The sequence below is a fragment of the Pelodiscus sinensis genome, chromosome 9 (assembly GCF_049634645.1).
Source record: "Pelodiscus sinensis isolate JC-2024 chromosome 9, ASM4963464v1, whole genome shotgun sequence".
Classification (NCBI taxonomy): domain Eukaryota; kingdom Metazoa; phylum Chordata; order Testudines; family Trionychidae; genus Pelodiscus; species Pelodiscus sinensis.
In genome coordinates, this window is record NC_134719.1 from 57,278,348 (window position 1) to 57,294,452 (window position 16,105).

General features: G+C 43.5%; 1 protein-coding gene across 4 annotated transcripts in view; it reads right to left on the minus strand.

Moving 5' to 3' along the window:
- The window catches only part of SMG7 (SMG7 nonsense mediated mRNA decay factor), an 84,396-nt gene that overhangs the window by 15,581 nt on the left and 52,710 nt on the right, over nt 1-16,105 (minus strand). For all 4 annotated transcript variants that reach the window (XM_075936779.1, XM_075936780.1, XM_075936781.1 and 1 more), the window contains 7 exons: nt 13,659-13,821; nt 12,358-12,514; nt 9,019-9,089; nt 8,593-8,653; nt 7,453-7,572; nt 6,419-6,851; nt 476-620 (listed from right to left, as the gene is read on the minus strand). In XM_075936779.1, the coding sequence (XP_075792894.1) occupies nt 476-620; nt 6,419-6,851; nt 7,453-7,572; nt 8,593-8,653; nt 9,019-9,089; nt 12,358-12,514; nt 13,659-13,821 (1,150 nt within the window). The remainder of the gene's footprint in view (nt 1-475; nt 621-6,418; nt 6,852-7,452; nt 7,573-8,592; nt 8,654-9,018; nt 9,090-12,357; nt 12,515-13,658; nt 13,822-16,105) is intronic.

The following is a 16,105-nucleotide window of genomic DNA, read 5'->3' on the forward strand; positions in this document are numbered from 1 at the left end:
GCAAATTCCTGATGCCGGGAAAAGCAAAACAAACAAAAATGGAAACTGGAGCTTTAAGTGCTGGGCCACTCCTCAGAGGAGCTGGGGGAGGGGTGAACGACAGCCAGAAGCAAGCATCTCAGCTCCCCCCACAGCTCCTGGCACCCCCGGCAGGCCAGCCCCACCATCTCCACCTCCAGGCTTCCAACCCCTTTCACCAGGCCGCATCACGCACCGCCCTCCCCCACCCAGCAGGCCACATCCCAGCCCCTGCATGGCTCCCGTGCACCTCCCTCCCCCCTGTAGGTGCCGCACGGCTCCCGCACCCCTCCCTCAGATAACCAGAATTTTTAGGTTACCAGCAAGTCCTAATTCCCGGGCGTGCCAGATAACACAGGTTTTACTGTACTCAGTTTGACATAGAGTAAATAAATACAGACTCACAATACAGAGTACAGGATTAAGTGCTGGTCCAGATCAGAATCAGCTGATTTACCTGGTCGACTGGGAAGAGGAGGGAAGGCTCCTGGGTGATGAATGGGGATGAACTGGGAATTGTTTGCCTGGGTTGGGGTCTGAGTTACAGGTGTTTTCCTGGCTTCAGACACCGGAGTTTTTCTCATCTCAGTCTGAGATTTCACCTATAGCACAAGAAATCACACAAAAATAATTAGAGAATGTGATAGCCACCCACATCATCTCAGCTCTGAAATGGAGGGCTAAACAGAGAGTTAGAGTCACTCTGTCCAAATAGTCAGAAGGGAAAAATGAGCCAAGTAGTTAGGGCTTGAGGACCTGGGAGAGCTACAAGCTTCCTGTATAACCTTCTACAAGTCACTCAGCTGGCCTGGGTCTCAGTTACCAATCTGAGAAACAGGGATAGTGCTACTTCCCTCCTTCACAATGTACAAGAACAGATGCAATCTGGAACAGAAGCAGCAGATGTCTTTCAGTGTACTGCTCTAGCCTAAATGATGCAGGATATATTCAAGGCTCTATATTCTATGCAGCAAATGTGACCCAAATTATTTAAAAGGTCCCCCAAGCCTCCCCAGCTGAACACCAGTTCTCTTCCACTCACTACTCTGCCCCATCCAGCACAGTGCCTGATATTCAATTTTATGCTGCCCCCAGATTTTCCTGTAGTCAAAGGTTTTGTACCACAAAATGAAAATATTTATTGGGGGGAAACAATTACATAGCAGACTCAAAGAATTATGCAAGAAACTAAGAGACTGCAAAACAGGGTCTTGAGTGTAGGTGATGTGCATTAAAATGCACACTACAGTGTCAAGTCTCTCATTACCTCTATGCCTGTACTGTGTAGCCCTGGAAACCACGTAATTTTGTATTGCGTGAAAACGAGGAAAAGAGCCATTCATAAATCATAAGGCTCTATCACAAGGACCTACAGGACTCAAATCTCTACAAAAATTAGCTTTGCGTAAGTGTTACCAGGTAAGCTGCCTTTAATTGAGAGTGTGAACGCGAATCACAAGATAAGTATTGAATTAAATGAGAGTGGTATATTATGGGGAAAAGCAAAGTGAGATACCACAAAAGTATATTTTTTGAATATTAGGGAAATTTAATTTAGGACTGTCAAGCGATTAAAAAAAATTAATCTCAATTGTGCTGTAAAACAGTGGAATGCCGTTTATTTAATTATTTTGGGGTATTTATATGCCAGCTATAGAAAACATCTTGTGACGCCAGTTACAAAAGTGCCATGCAAATGCCTAGTCTCTCTTTCAGGTGACCTTGTAAACAAGAAGTAGGCAGCATTATCTCCTGCAAATGTAAACAAACCTGCTTGAGTGATTGGCTGAACAAGAAGTAGGACTAAGCGGACTTGGGGGCTCTATAAAGTTTTATATTGTTTTGTTTGAGTGCAGTTCTGTAACAAAGTCTACAACTGTAAGTTCAACTTTCACAATAAAGAGTTTGTACTACAGTACTTGTATAAGGTGAACTGCAAAATGCTATTTCCTTTATCACTTTTACAGTGTAAATGTTTGTAATAAAAATAAAATGAGCACTCTACACTTTGTATTCTGTAACTGAAATCAATATATTTGAAAGTGTATAAAAACATCCAAAATATTTAATAAATTATGATTTAACAGTGCAATTACAACTAAATTAAATTATTTTTTAAATTAATCGCTTGAGTTTAACTATGATTAATCCACAGATCTAAAAGGAGGTTGAGCTGAACCATAACTAACTAAACAACTGCAGATGTACCATGGCATTCATTGAACTTAAATGCTAATGAGAAAAGGTCTAATTGAGTGCCTAAAGATAGGGATTCCAATTTTATTGATGGTGGAAGTACCCATAAGATATACAGGAAATCAGTCTGTCACAGGAGAATTTAAAAACCATCACTGAATATGTATAAACTTAAGACCCAGCCTGAGATCAGTGGGACACACTGGGTGTCTTGACTTGACAACCACATGCAAATCACTTCGCCTATTCCAGGGCTTCCCACAAGAAATGATGCAAACACTGCTAGCTGTCTGGTATCAGCTCTCTCTCATCTGCAGTATTACAGCCTTTGTGATCTTGTTTGTTTAGCAAATATATTTCATAATTTTACTACTCAAAAAACAGTTTTATTTCTCATGTGCTCATTAGTTCCTCATTCTTCAGGCAACTCTATCACTGTGCCTGATTTAGAAGCAGACCTCTTTCAAATTATTGTGTAATATCAATATGAAAATAAGTACTTCCTCGGCAATCAGGCAATAGGAATGTTTGAAAGACCCCGAAGTATTTTCCATTAAATGAAAATTAAAATATTGATGTTTTACAATAGTTCCGAAGGGGACCGATCGAGAAGAGGTCTTCTGTCCCAAATGTCATTAGTTTTTAAATGTCTTGCCATTTTACAGTCTTAGTTTGCTGAAGTGGTTGCTTCTACTAGTTTCCATTTCCTATATAGCAAATTGATATTTTATACCAAAAAAAAAAATCTTAAAAAAATTTCACATTTAAAACTCTCCCTTTATCAACCTTACTGTGAGGATGCCATTAGCTCCCAACCACAGAGTTGATAAACAACGTATCTGCAGCCAGTACCACCTTCTAATATATTGAATTTCCACAAGAAAGATGGATTGTTTTCACAAGACTCTATTCTGTAGGGTTTGAAGTCAACTTTACTTTTAAGTCACAAGGTGACTTTGAAAATTCCACCTTGAGGTGCCTAAATATGGACTTAGGTGCTTAATTTTATATTTCTATATTTGAAAGCTTTAGCCTGTGTTTAGGTAAAAAGTTAAAATAGTTTTGATAAAAAAATTACTTCTAACATTAACTATCAAAGATGGTCACTCCAAGAAAAGTTGAGTACAATTTTAGACCCAGATACTGTTAAACTTTAAGCATGTGTATGAATGTTAACTACAAAGAGTCCCACTGAAATAAAAATTCTCTCTCAAAGCAGATTAGAAGCACATGTTTTTAACTTTGCGAGAAACCTTTATAACACTATCACCTAACAATATCCCTTTAGAATACAGTAAACATGCTACTGGTACATGAATTTACTGGCCAACCCTGTCATTTCTTCAGCATACGTTTATACAATATTTGTACATACCCCAAAATGTCTTAGCAACATTAAGCCTGAGGCAAAGATATTATAATTCCACAAACCACTTAGTGATTTAAATTAACACAGTAAGTACTTTCATCAACTGAATCAGCAGCTCTGATTTAGACATGAATGGGGAACCTCAGGATGCCTACAAAAAATTCAGCTTTACATCAGAGACCATTATACCAAGTGTCTTCTTTCCTACACAAGTCTCCCTTACACCTCTTACTACTGCCCTACAGAATTTATTGCTCCCCATAGGAGCATGGTCTAGTGCTCAGAGCAGGATACAAGGAGAATCAGCCTATTCCAGATCGTTATAATCGGTGTTCCATTGGGCAAGCATTACCCTTATCTGTGAAATGTGGAAAATTGCCTTTAAGAAAGTTATATAATTATACGCTATAACATCTGAAGTGTTACTTATCCTAAACAAATTGGTCCATGTCCTGTAACTTGGCTTCATTGCCCTTATGCTGTTCTAGCTTGCAAAGGAGATAGAAGGCTGCCTGAACAAAGCAGATGGAGTTCCCACAACGTATGGCGTAGCTGGTTCCATATACCCCTGTTGCCAGAGCAGCTGTCTGCAGCCAGTAATTTGGTTAACATTCAATTCACCAGTGTTCCAGCTGCTCTGGGAAGCATGATGTTCTTTCATAGTTTCTCTTAAGTGACCAACAGCATAGTAAATACAGCCACTCATTAACAGGAATGAAATAACATTAGACTCTAGCCACAGACCATGACCACATTCAGAGCCAACATAAGTAGAAGTTATACCCTTTTTCAGCTCTCTTGGTGAGAGTTACCAACTAGCTTCTCTTCTACTTCCAGTTGGAAATGTAGGCCAAATTCAGAAGCGACTAAGGTGGCATACAGTAGATTTGATTTAATATTAGGATTGCTAGCAACTTCTAGTCAATGCATCCCAGCAAAATGCTGCCAATTCTATTTTCATTAACATCAGTGTTAACAGGATTTAAATATAGGCAATGGTACACGAATATCTTATTGTTTGCACACTCCCACAGTTCTTATTTTAAGGAAAGGCCCTACCATGGGCAGACTTGCAAGGCTGAAGGCAGGAAAGGAAGTGATGGAACAGGCCTTCTTTGCTTGTAGCTCCCCAAACCTACCTACCACCACTGCTCAGTCCATCCCAGCACTTCCTTCAGGGGCTGAAGCCCAGCAAACCTTTCTGCATAGAGACACTGCACAGGGGCTATGGGCAGGGCAGCAACAGGAGGGGAGCTGCATCCCAGATGTCAACCAGTTTCATCAAGGAAAGCCCGAGTAAACAGATGGGCTTTGCAGAATGACCTCAAATCAAACTCAAGCTGTCAGACCAACAAAGGAAGGGAATTTGACAAGTCTTTCCCTGCCACTGAGAAATTGCGCCTCCACAGCTCCTTTCGGAATCTGAGCTCTCTCAGTGCATGATCCTTGTCACAATTTCAACTCTAAGGGGAGTGCTGAGGAGACAGGCAGTCTACACACTCCTTAATGGCTTGGGTCCTGACTAAAATCAACACTTGAATTGAAACAAATGAAACTAATTTTTGGAATACAGATGTGCAACTACACTGCATTAGATTATTTATACATGTTCAAGACAACCCTAAGAAAAAGCATGAGCAGGAGACCATTTGCTCAAAGGCACACACTGATTCCTCCCAAAGAAAATAAATGGCATCACTGCAGAGTAAGGGGATCAATCACTGCAAAAAAGATAGATACTAAAGCACAGTCAGCTGATGGAGCTGAAGATCAGGAAAACATTGACCAATACAACCAGAACAGCATTTGCTATGCCCAACTTTTAAAGTAAGACTAACAGACCTGTAAACTCTGAAGACTTTAAAGAGCATCAAGTATACTTCAGCCCATCCTTCTCATTGCCAAATCGCAAACGCATGCAGGTAACACACTCGCTTCTTCTAGATTACTGAAGTGATTTTTCCTATATCCTTGGGACATCTCAAAATGTAATGGTTTTCTATAAATCAGTGGTTCTAAAACTGATATGAGGAGTTCAGGGTTGAGTTCACTAATGACTCTTTACCAAATGTGCTCAGTTACAAGAAAAGAGACAAGTTATTAACACAGCCTTACAACAACCTGATATCTCAAAGTCAAGCTTTGTTAGTTGGCTCATGACTCCTGGCAGCTGTGGTGAGTTATCAATGGCTCTTGGCCCTCACGAATTTTGCCATTTGCAATGGTGCCAGGAACGCATCCACTGTGAATAGCAAGCCTTCCCTGTACGGAAAATAGCAACCAGGTCACCTTCCTTCACCTCCCTCCCCCCAAGAGTAAACTTGTAAGGAAATGCCAGGAATCACTTTTATATCTGGCCCTTAAATTAGGCATGTTGCGTTTTTAATTATTAACTATTTGCATAGCAGTAGCACCTAGGACCTCAACAGGACTCCTTTGAGCTAGATGCTGCACATACAAAAAGACAGTCCCTGCTCTAAAAGAGCTAACCATCCAAGGCCAGGTACAGACTATGGGGCAATGTTGAACTAAGGTACGCAACTCCAACTGTGTGAATAGCATAACTGGAGTCCACATACCTTAGATCAATTTGCTGTGGCATCTTCACTGCAGGGGGAATTGATGAGAGAAACTCTGCCGACTCCCCTTAGACGTCTCTATCAGGTGGAGTAACAGAGTTGACAAGAGTGCGATCAGTGGTCGATGCAGCAGGTGTTTACTTGAACCACTAAATCGAACCCTGTGGATTGATCCCCACAGCCCCGATCTCCTAGTAAGCGTAGACAAGGCCTTAGAACAGAGCAAGAGACAGATGCCATACTCTGAATGTCTCACCTGCACTGCCACATTCTGTTTTCCTGCCTCCTGCATCTTCTCCAAGCCGCATTTCTTGATTTCATTCTTTCTCTTGTTGTTGTCTTTCTTTCCATCATTTTTAGTGGCTGCTATTCCTTTGTTATAGTCCCTCCTTTCCCTACCCACATCTTTAGGTGGATAGATTCTCCCTTGCTCTCGGTTCACCTCTCGTGGTTTAATGTTCTCTTTGAATGTGACCATTGGTTTCTCCCCAGTGTCACAATTGCTAAGATTTTTGCCAGTGGACAGAACTGATTTGAGTCCTGGGCTCCCATCTGTAGACAGTGGCTCTGCAATAGATGTTTCCTGTAGAATGAGACTCTCTTTGGCTTCACTAGGGTCCTCTAGTAACAACTCTGGGATTTCTGTCAAAAACAACAGTTTTCCTACTTCATTTTCACACTGAATCAGCCTAAAAGAAAGAAAAAAGGTACTGAATAGCATGTAGCAGTCATTTTAACCACACAAACCATCTTCACAGGCCATAACAATGGCATGACATACACAACAAGCAGGAAGTCTGCACACTAACCCACAAGCCTCAGTACTAACTCTATGTAACAAATTACAATGCACCTTCCAGGCAAATGGCACACTTCAATATGCACACTCACCCACCACTGCCCAGTCATTAATATGTCACAAACTGTTTTCAGTGTTGCTGTTTAATTGTACTGTAGTAGTACTCAGAGGCTCTAGGGTACTCGATGCTTTACCAACATGTAGGAAGATAAAATCCTTCCCCCAAACAGGTAAACCTAAGAAACCGTGAGCTCCTCCCCTAATTACACGAACACCCACCATCGGCACCACGCCTTCATGCGCTTTTCTTTGATACTACCATAGTACAAAATATTACTTACCTATATCATTTTCTACAATACACTAACACAATATATCAACATTTGCACTCAAACGGTTGGCCTGTGGCACCTGTCACTGCTACTAAGCTTTACAGCAAGAACACCACTCAAAACCGGAGTGAGAGACAGCACCAACAGCTGCGCAGATACCTTGGCTGGTTGTCAGCAATCCATTTTCCAGTGAAGATCAGTCGCTGCTGTCGTATCCGTCGCTGCTGCCCTTCTTTGTCTCCTGTAATCCCCTGGTGGCCTTTGGAGAAATCCAAGTTCCTAATGTTGATGTAAACAAAGAGTGAAAAATAAAATTAGTCTCAGATGCCTCTTGTATGATAAAGGCTAATAGAGGCTTTCTAAAAGGACGATGAATTGTACAGAAAGTCTATTGCAGGTTTCATTTCCAGCATGATTTAATAACCTAGTTCAGTGGTCCCCAACACGGCATTTATGTGCGCCCGCCTAGTGACCAGGGGCGGCCCGAGCCATTCTTGCGACCCGGGTGCGGCACGTACACGGCCAGTGCCTGGCAGCTCCAAAAGGTTGGGGACCACTGACCTAGTTACAGGTCAATACTTTAATTGCATTTTCATGTGATTAAAGTAATATAAATAAGGCCTACATTAAGCAAGTAAGTTAATGAAACCAAGTCCTTTACGGCATGGCAAAAAGGGTGCATATTAGAAAAAACCCTGTTTCTCCTTTATCAGCCATCTCCTCCTTGCTCTTGCACTCTGATCCTATGGAATTTATTCAGATGTCAACTACAGAACTACTTTGCTACAGGACCAAACTGAAGAACAGCTTAGGCTCAGAGGGAGAAAATCCCCCACAACAACTTCAAAAGTAGCAAAGGAAGCACAAGGGCCAAGTAATTTTTCATAAATATATTCCTTTCCAAACTCTGAGTTTTCTGTTAAGATCACCAGTTTTCAAAGCTGGGTTGAGGGCTATTTAAGAAAAGCAAAATTTGAAAATTAAAACCACAAAAAAGAACCACACAGATCTTACAAATGTTAATAAGTTTAGATACAAACATGTTCCAAAAAATGAAACGTTCCATTCCTCAGAAATTTTATTCCTGTACTGGTCATTGTCTAATTTTATGATGATCAGGAGACAAACAGGAGTCCTGCACTCAGACCACTTTTTACTTATTAAAACTGTCTGTAAGGAGAGCTGCATTCATCTATACTTGCTCTGAAAATAGGGTTAATGAAGAATGTCATTATCTTCCTACCATACTTCAGTACTTCACGACCTGTAAAAATAAAGCATCCTTTAGATGCCACCCACCTGAATGAAGGTCTCAGAGCCAAGAATCCCTGCAATTCAAACTCCTCTGGAAGTGGGGTAACTGGTGAACAATCAGACAAGAAAGAATATTTTTAAACAAGATCTGGAATACGCTGTACCAGTAAGGTTATGGCTATCCAGTCGCCACATACAATACAGCTCACACTACTAGATAAATACTGCACTGCCCATGCTGTGGGATCTATAGGGAGTGAACGACAGATCAAATGAGAAATATGCTCAAGCATAGGAAAGAGCAGTTTGTAAAATATTCACATTCTAAATTCACTTAATTCTAGAAGTTGTTTTATTCCACTTTCATATCCATCCATGATACCCCAACACCAATGGTGCCAGAGATACTTCCTCCTCCCCCCACACGGCCTCATCGCCCTTTCACAGAACACAGTCTAGCAGCATTCTTACCATTAGTGCTGGAAAGATCTTCCTCATGGGGCTGGAAGCTGTTTAGCAGAGAAATCAGCCATGGCCAAATGCTACAAATCAAAAGAAAATAGTTTCCGCTTGTCATGGTATGTCTGAATTGGAATTCTACTTATTGCACCAATTAAATTAGGAGACCTATTACAAAGTTGAGGTCCAATTCAGCCCAACTGCTTTCAAGAGTGGATAACATTATCAAGGTTTTTGGCACCCTTCCCTTACTTCAACTGTCAGGAGTCCTTATTCTCCTTACAAAGAAATTCTTGTAGCAATGAAATTATAATCTCTCAATGTTGTCAAGGGTCAGAGAGCATTTTCCTTGCACCTCAAAATTCTTTCAAAAGGCAGTTAAAGATAACCCATTTTCCTATCACCAAACTCAGGAAGTATGACAAGTGCATTTACCAGCTGGAGAGAAAAAACATAGGTGTCACTTGATTTTCAAATATTATACTAGGGATAGGAGTTCACAGCATTTGTTTGTAGTTCATACTTCAAGTTCAAAGCTGACTGTTCTCAAGAGATCATATCTGAAAATTAGTTCAGAGACAAAATGCTTCTGTAAAATGCTTCTCTTTTGACTATCCAGTCTTTAGGTGCTTATAGACTATTTGCTTTTCCTGTTACAGTCCAGCTCAGCTTTCCCCTTGATATTTTTATACCCACTGCCTCTTCTTGTTTCCCCCCCCCCTCCCGTTTTTTTCCTTCTCTCCTCCCGCCCGCCCACCCCTATTTATTTTAGTTCTGGACATCCAACACTCTGGTCATCTGAAGTGGGCTCATGATACCATCTCTACATGTTTTGTTAGCCTTTAAAGTCCTACCAAACTATTTGTAGTTTAAGTTTATCCTGTAAGATATGGTTAGTGTAGGGAAGACTCATTACTTAAAACCTTAACAGAATACTGTAATTCTCCAAGTAGATACTGGAACGCTAGGAAATCCTAAATTCAGATGGCATTTAAGATAAACATTAAAGTACCTTCACTCATGCCCTGCTAAAGTTAGTGCTATCTATGCAATGACTGTAAATACTTTGCATAGACCTTACTGTTTCAGTTTCAAGTCTGAGGACTACTCTTTGGGGCAAATATAAGGTCAGGGAATTGTTTGAGAATGAAATAAAGTACTCATTTTACAACAGATGTTTGTAGATAGCCATGTTTAATTACTGTCAAAAGGAAAACAAAAGTATAGTGAGACACAGCTGCAAGTGAAATGGAAGGGCTGGACTGAGTCAGCACTTAGCAGTATGATTTTATTCTCTAAGGCTCTAACTATTTTTGCATTTTTTTTTACATAAATGAAAGCAGAAGTTTGCCAGTAACCTTTCAAATGTGAACCCGTGTGTGTAAACAGTTAATTGCCACCAACAGGCTTACATCAACCACTGATAACCACTTTGCTACTTAGGAGCTGGTGGGCAGCCCAGCTCAGTCCTAGCTTGTGCCGGGTCCCGGAAGCTACCCCCTGCTGCGGTTCTGCAAGGAAAGTATTATTGCAGAGCCACAGGGGGGTAGCTCCTAGGACCCAGCACAAGTCAGGACTGCTGGCCAGCCCTCTAAAAAAAAAGTACTGGCAGAACTGCAAAGGGTGGGGAATGGCATAGTTGGTAGCATTAAATCAATAAGCTTTCGCTTATTGGCTAATCATTTAACCAACTACACTATTACATCCCCTAGTTTGTGACCTGGGGCAAGGGATTGAGGTGTAGGAGGGGGTGCAGGATCTGGGAAGGGGAATGGGTGTAGGAGCGGGGAGTGCATAGAGTTTGGGTTACATGGGGTAGAGGTGTAAGAGGCAGTGCAGAGGGTGGGGGTGCGGGGGAGAAAGGTTGGGGTGCCAGAGGCAGGCTCTTGTCAAGAGGAACTTATCTCCACAGCTGGCCAGAAGTCAAGCAGGTTCCTTAGCCAGCATGCTGCCTTCCATGCCTCACTCATGCTCAAGAGCAGCTGCAGAGGCCACGTGCGCTGCTCTGAATCCTGCGAGCTTGGGCAAGGAGGGGAGGGATACTTCACATGCTGCCTGTCTTGCAAACAGGTAGCTCCTATTGGCCAGAAACTGGTCAATGGGAGCTGCAAGATTGTGCTGGGGGTGGGGGCCTCTCCCCCTTCCTCCTGGGCTTGCAGCATTCACAGAAGCACATTGCCCGGCAGTCAGCTTTTCTGAGGACTATACGCACAAGAGTAAAGCAACACCATGGGATGCTCTGTGGTGATTCATAAGCTTCAGTTTTGTACTGTAGGAGAGACTTGGATTCTAGAACCATCCGCGCCTCGATAGAGGACTTTAGGAAAATCATTTTATAGCCATCTGCCTCAGTAAATCTAACTGGGGGAATACAAAAAGCCAATACAGATTACTGGATGAGGTTGTTTGGCTTATGTTATGCAGGAGTCAGCCCAGATATTTGCAATGGTCCCTTCTGGCCTTTAAAAAAGCATCTATGAATACATAAAAACAGTTACATATTTGCCAATATTGTATTTAGTCTAACAACCTCACTTTTCTTTATAAAAATTAGCAGAGCCCCGCCACAAGGCTGTGGTGCAGCGGGCTGAGGGGCAGGAGAGATAGGAGGATGCGGTGGCAAGGTGAGGCAGGTGAGCGGGCAGCACAGGGTACAGGTATGGGGGAGTGCGGGGCACAGGAAGATCTGGGGGGCACCAGTGTGGGGGGCCGAGGGAGGGACAGGCAGAGAGCAGCAAGCAGGGCAATTACTGCCAGCACCACAGCTCTCCGCATCTCCTGCTTCTTTTTGTCCCCGGGCCCGGGCCCAATGTGCCGCTCGGAGAAGTCATCATGGACCATGCAACGCTGCCCCTTGCCACGCTCTGCTGTACCTGCTGCCCCACCTGCTGGACAGGCTGCCCCTGGGGTGCAAGAGCAATGTGGGGCCCCGGCCTATGAGCCGCCCGCCCTTGTGGGCACAGGTCTGCACGGTGCCACTGCCAGCTCCCCGCTGCACCTGCCAGCCACTTGCTGGGCAGGTACTGAGCCACCGGCCAATGGCAACCTGAGGGGAGGAGCCCCAGCCATGCTCATCACTTCTCACTCATCCTGGCATTTTCCAGAAACTTCGCAAGTCTTCTCAAATGTTTTCTGTGACAAGACAGTATGACGGACACCTCCCCTTTCATAATAGTAATGTATATAGCTATAGATTCTGTATTTTAAAAACTCAGTGTCTGTAAGTGAACAAGTAAGGAATCCAAGACTATTTCTTTACTATCATTAAATCCTTCATTTGTCACTACCATCTTACACAACTGAAAGTTAAAAGCAAAAAGAAAGAAAGAAAAACTGTATCAAAAGACTCACTACTGTCTTTCATCAACTACAGGCTCCTGGAAGACACTGGGTCTAAGTTTCAGCCAGTCCATCGAGACCTTTACAGCAGGAAGCGGGTATGTACCCCAAGACTCCTCTTGGAAGTCATTCTGCAGTGGACACTTGCACAGGACTCCAAGAAAGGAAACTGAAAGGACAACAGAGGTATTCACTTTTAAAACTGAGCAACCACCTAATTAAGAAGTAGTAGGGGGCAGCGCCCCTTGCTCACTAGGCTTGCCAACTCCCCTCTCGGTCAGGGAGGGCCTGGTGCTGAGGCTGGCCCCAGCTCTGCCCCCCCTTCCCACCCCACTGCCAGGGAGGGTAAGAGGCCACCCCAGCCCTTCCCCTCTACCCAGGGGAGGGCATAGCCCCAAGCCCACCCCACTCGGCTCTTGGGCCCTCCCCAGCCACCAGGAGGGACCAGACTGAGGTTCTTCCCCTGCCACCGGGGAGGGTCTGAGGCCACCCTAGCCCGGCTCTTCCCCTCCGTCCTAGGTTGCTTGGGGGGGGGGGGGGGGGGGGGCAGGGGGCTCTGGCCCCAAAGCCACCCTGGCTTTCAGGGACCCCCTCCTCTGGATTCTTGACCCCCCGCATCAGGCCAGGCCAGCCCCGGCCCTATCCTCTCTCCCCGCCCTGCCAGGCTTGGCTCATTCCCCCGGCTGCCAGGAGGGTTGGGTCGGGCAGAGCCGAAGCTGCAGCAGGCCCGGTTGGAGGCTACATGGCACTTGGAGCACTAGAAAGGAAGCTGCACGCTCCGGGAGCCATGTGACTCACAGCTTCCCCCCCCCCCTCACCTCCCCACCCGAGCACAGTGGAGAGCGGAGAGGGGAGGCTGTGTGGTTGTGGCTCCCACGTAACATAGGGGTGGAGGGAGGCCACATGGCTTGGGGCAGAGGGAGGGGCTGTGGAACAGAGTGATGCATGACGTCACGCAGGAAACTTTTTTTTGAGAGACAGAGAGAGAGAGAGAGACAGAGAGAGAGAGAGACAGAGAGACAGAGAGAGAGAGAGACAGAGAGAGATATTACACCATAAATCACTACTTAAATCACCTCAGTGATTTTAAAGATTCCACTGGCAGACCATAACCTCTTATTTTCATTGTCCTACTTCTTACCACAAAGTTCAACCATTAGCTTTCTGAGGTTTTCACCTCCTAAAAAGGCTGACAACTGAAGCAAGGTGGTAAACAAGTAGAAAAGTGACTGGGGGAACAATCCCATTTTAAATGTACACTATGTGGATACCAAGAAGAGAACAGAAGAATTATTTGGAGTCTTAGTACTTACTGAAGAGGGCAAGTAGCTGTGTCCAGCAGAGCTGCTCATCTTGGCTGTAACTATGCTGTTCAGTTTCATTGCTAAAATCTCGCAGATGATGCAGTTGAAACAGGTTGATCACAGTAATATGAACTAACTGCTGAGAGTTGAAGGCTTTTTGGAATAACAACCTCTGTAACAAAGAAATATATAGAAATGCATGTTCTATAACCTGGAACGAATGCACGTGAAAGGATTAGCTGACTGACTGACCTTTCAGACTTGTGATTACTACTGTACTGCATTAGCAATGGTTCAGCCGCTGGGGAGAAGGCACTCATCCTAAACATTTTTCAAGTGCTATTGGCTTATCCTTAATAGTGAATTACTCCTTCAATGCAAACAGACTTACGATGGCACAGGAAGGGGATAAGTTAAGTCTGACAGTCTTTGCTAGACCTTTACACCTGTACCTGTAAGATGGAATGTATTCTGAGGTACCCCATGTAATGTAATGTCCAACAGACCAATTCATTAAATTGTGTGACTATGCAAACCAGCTAATCTTCTACCCTTTTTAAAAATTAAACAGCAGCAAATGTAGTGTCACGATTAAGATTTTACAGATAACTTCAGAAACTCCGCTGTTTGCATTGGCTGCGAACGGCAATCTGCAGCCAAAAAGAGCTGCAATCGTCCAAAACCTGCAGAGGCGCAGGTAAATATAGTGGCAGCAGCCCACCAGGGACTAGCCCTGGCTGGCTGCCTTTTTTTATTGCCCACCCCTACCTAAAAGCATACACAATCCTAGATGCTACAACTGGAGTCAGATGCATGAGAAGGCAAGTTTTGTTGGATATTCCTAACTCTATAATTATTGATATAAGGAGAGCTTTAAAAGTTTAGACACATGACCAACTGTATAAACCATGCAGTACCATACAGCTGAAAATATTTCTGAAAACATAGCCCATTGTAATTCATCAGTTTCATGACATTAAGAAGGCTGTGCTGTTAAATGTTCATTTTTCTTCAGTCTTCACTAAAAAGGTTAATCGTAACCACATATTCAACACAATTACTAAAGCAAGGGAAAAGGAATCCAAGCTGAAAACAGGGAAATAACAAGTTAAGTTAAATATATTCAGCAGGTCTTGCTGAAATTCATCCAAGGGTACTGAAGAAACTAGCTGAAGCAATCTCAAAGATACTTGCTAATGATTCTGAACGCTCACGGAGGATGGGTGAGATCCCAGAGTACAGGCGACCCCCGCACTTACGACCTAATTGGTTCCTGGAGAACCATCATAAGTCGAGCCGTCGTAAGTCGAACCCATCCCCCCCCCTCCCCCCCCCCGAGGCACAATGATAAAAATGGGAGTTCTGTTCTTGGCTCACTTTGCCTCCTGGGAGTTGTAGTCTGTGGTGCGAGCTGCTCCCAGAGTTGGCTGGGGGCTATGCCGGCCAGAGCAAGGCGGTCGTAAATGTGGGGCGGCTGTAAGTCGAGGGTCACCTGTACTTAAGGGCAAACATAGTACCATCTTTAAAAAAGGAAACAAGGAGGGCCTGGGAAATTATAGCCTAGTCAACCTAACTGGCCCAGTAGACACATCATGTCTACTGCTTTCCCCTCCATCTTAATTTTAGAAAGGATTCTGACAATCCCAGAGGACACTCCCATAAGCAAAGTAAAAAGTAGCCTACGTACCAATTACTGGGTGCACAATTTGTTGAAAGACCCCACTCAAAGAGCAGTTATCAATGGATCAAATGTCAAAGTGGAAGAATGCATCTAATGAGCTTCCACAGTGATCAGTCAGGGGCTATTTAAATTTTCATTAAGGACTTGGATAAAAGATTGGAAAGTATTCTCATAAAAACGAGTCCAAAGTACTTCCCTTAGGAAGAAAAAAATCAAATGCACAACTACAACATGGAGAATTAACTGGCTAGCAATCCTGAAAAGGATCTCAGGGTTAGAGTGGATCATAAATTGAATGTGAGTTAACAATGTAATGCAGCTGTGAAAAAGTCTAATATAATTCTGGGCTGCATTATCAGGAATATATCTGTGACAGGAGGAGGAAATTGTCCCGCTCTGCTCAGTCGGAGTACTGGCAAATTATAGGTGTCACGCTTTAGGAAAGAGAACGACAAACTGGAGAGAGAATCCAGAGGAGAGGAACAAAAAAATGATGAAAGGCTCAGAAAACCTGACCTATGAGGAAATGTTTAAAAACCTGGGCTTGTTTAGCTTTCAGAAAAACAGACTGAAGGGAGATAACAGTTTTCAAATATGTTAAGGGCAGTTATAAGAGGACAGTGATGAACTGTTCTCCAAGTGCAGTGAAAGTAGGTTAAGAAATAATGGGCTTAATCTGCAGCAAAGGAGATTTAGGTTAAATATAAGCCTAGGTTTAATTGGGTAGTTCAGTTGACTATTTGCATTCCCCTCTCCCCACCCCACCCCACCCCTC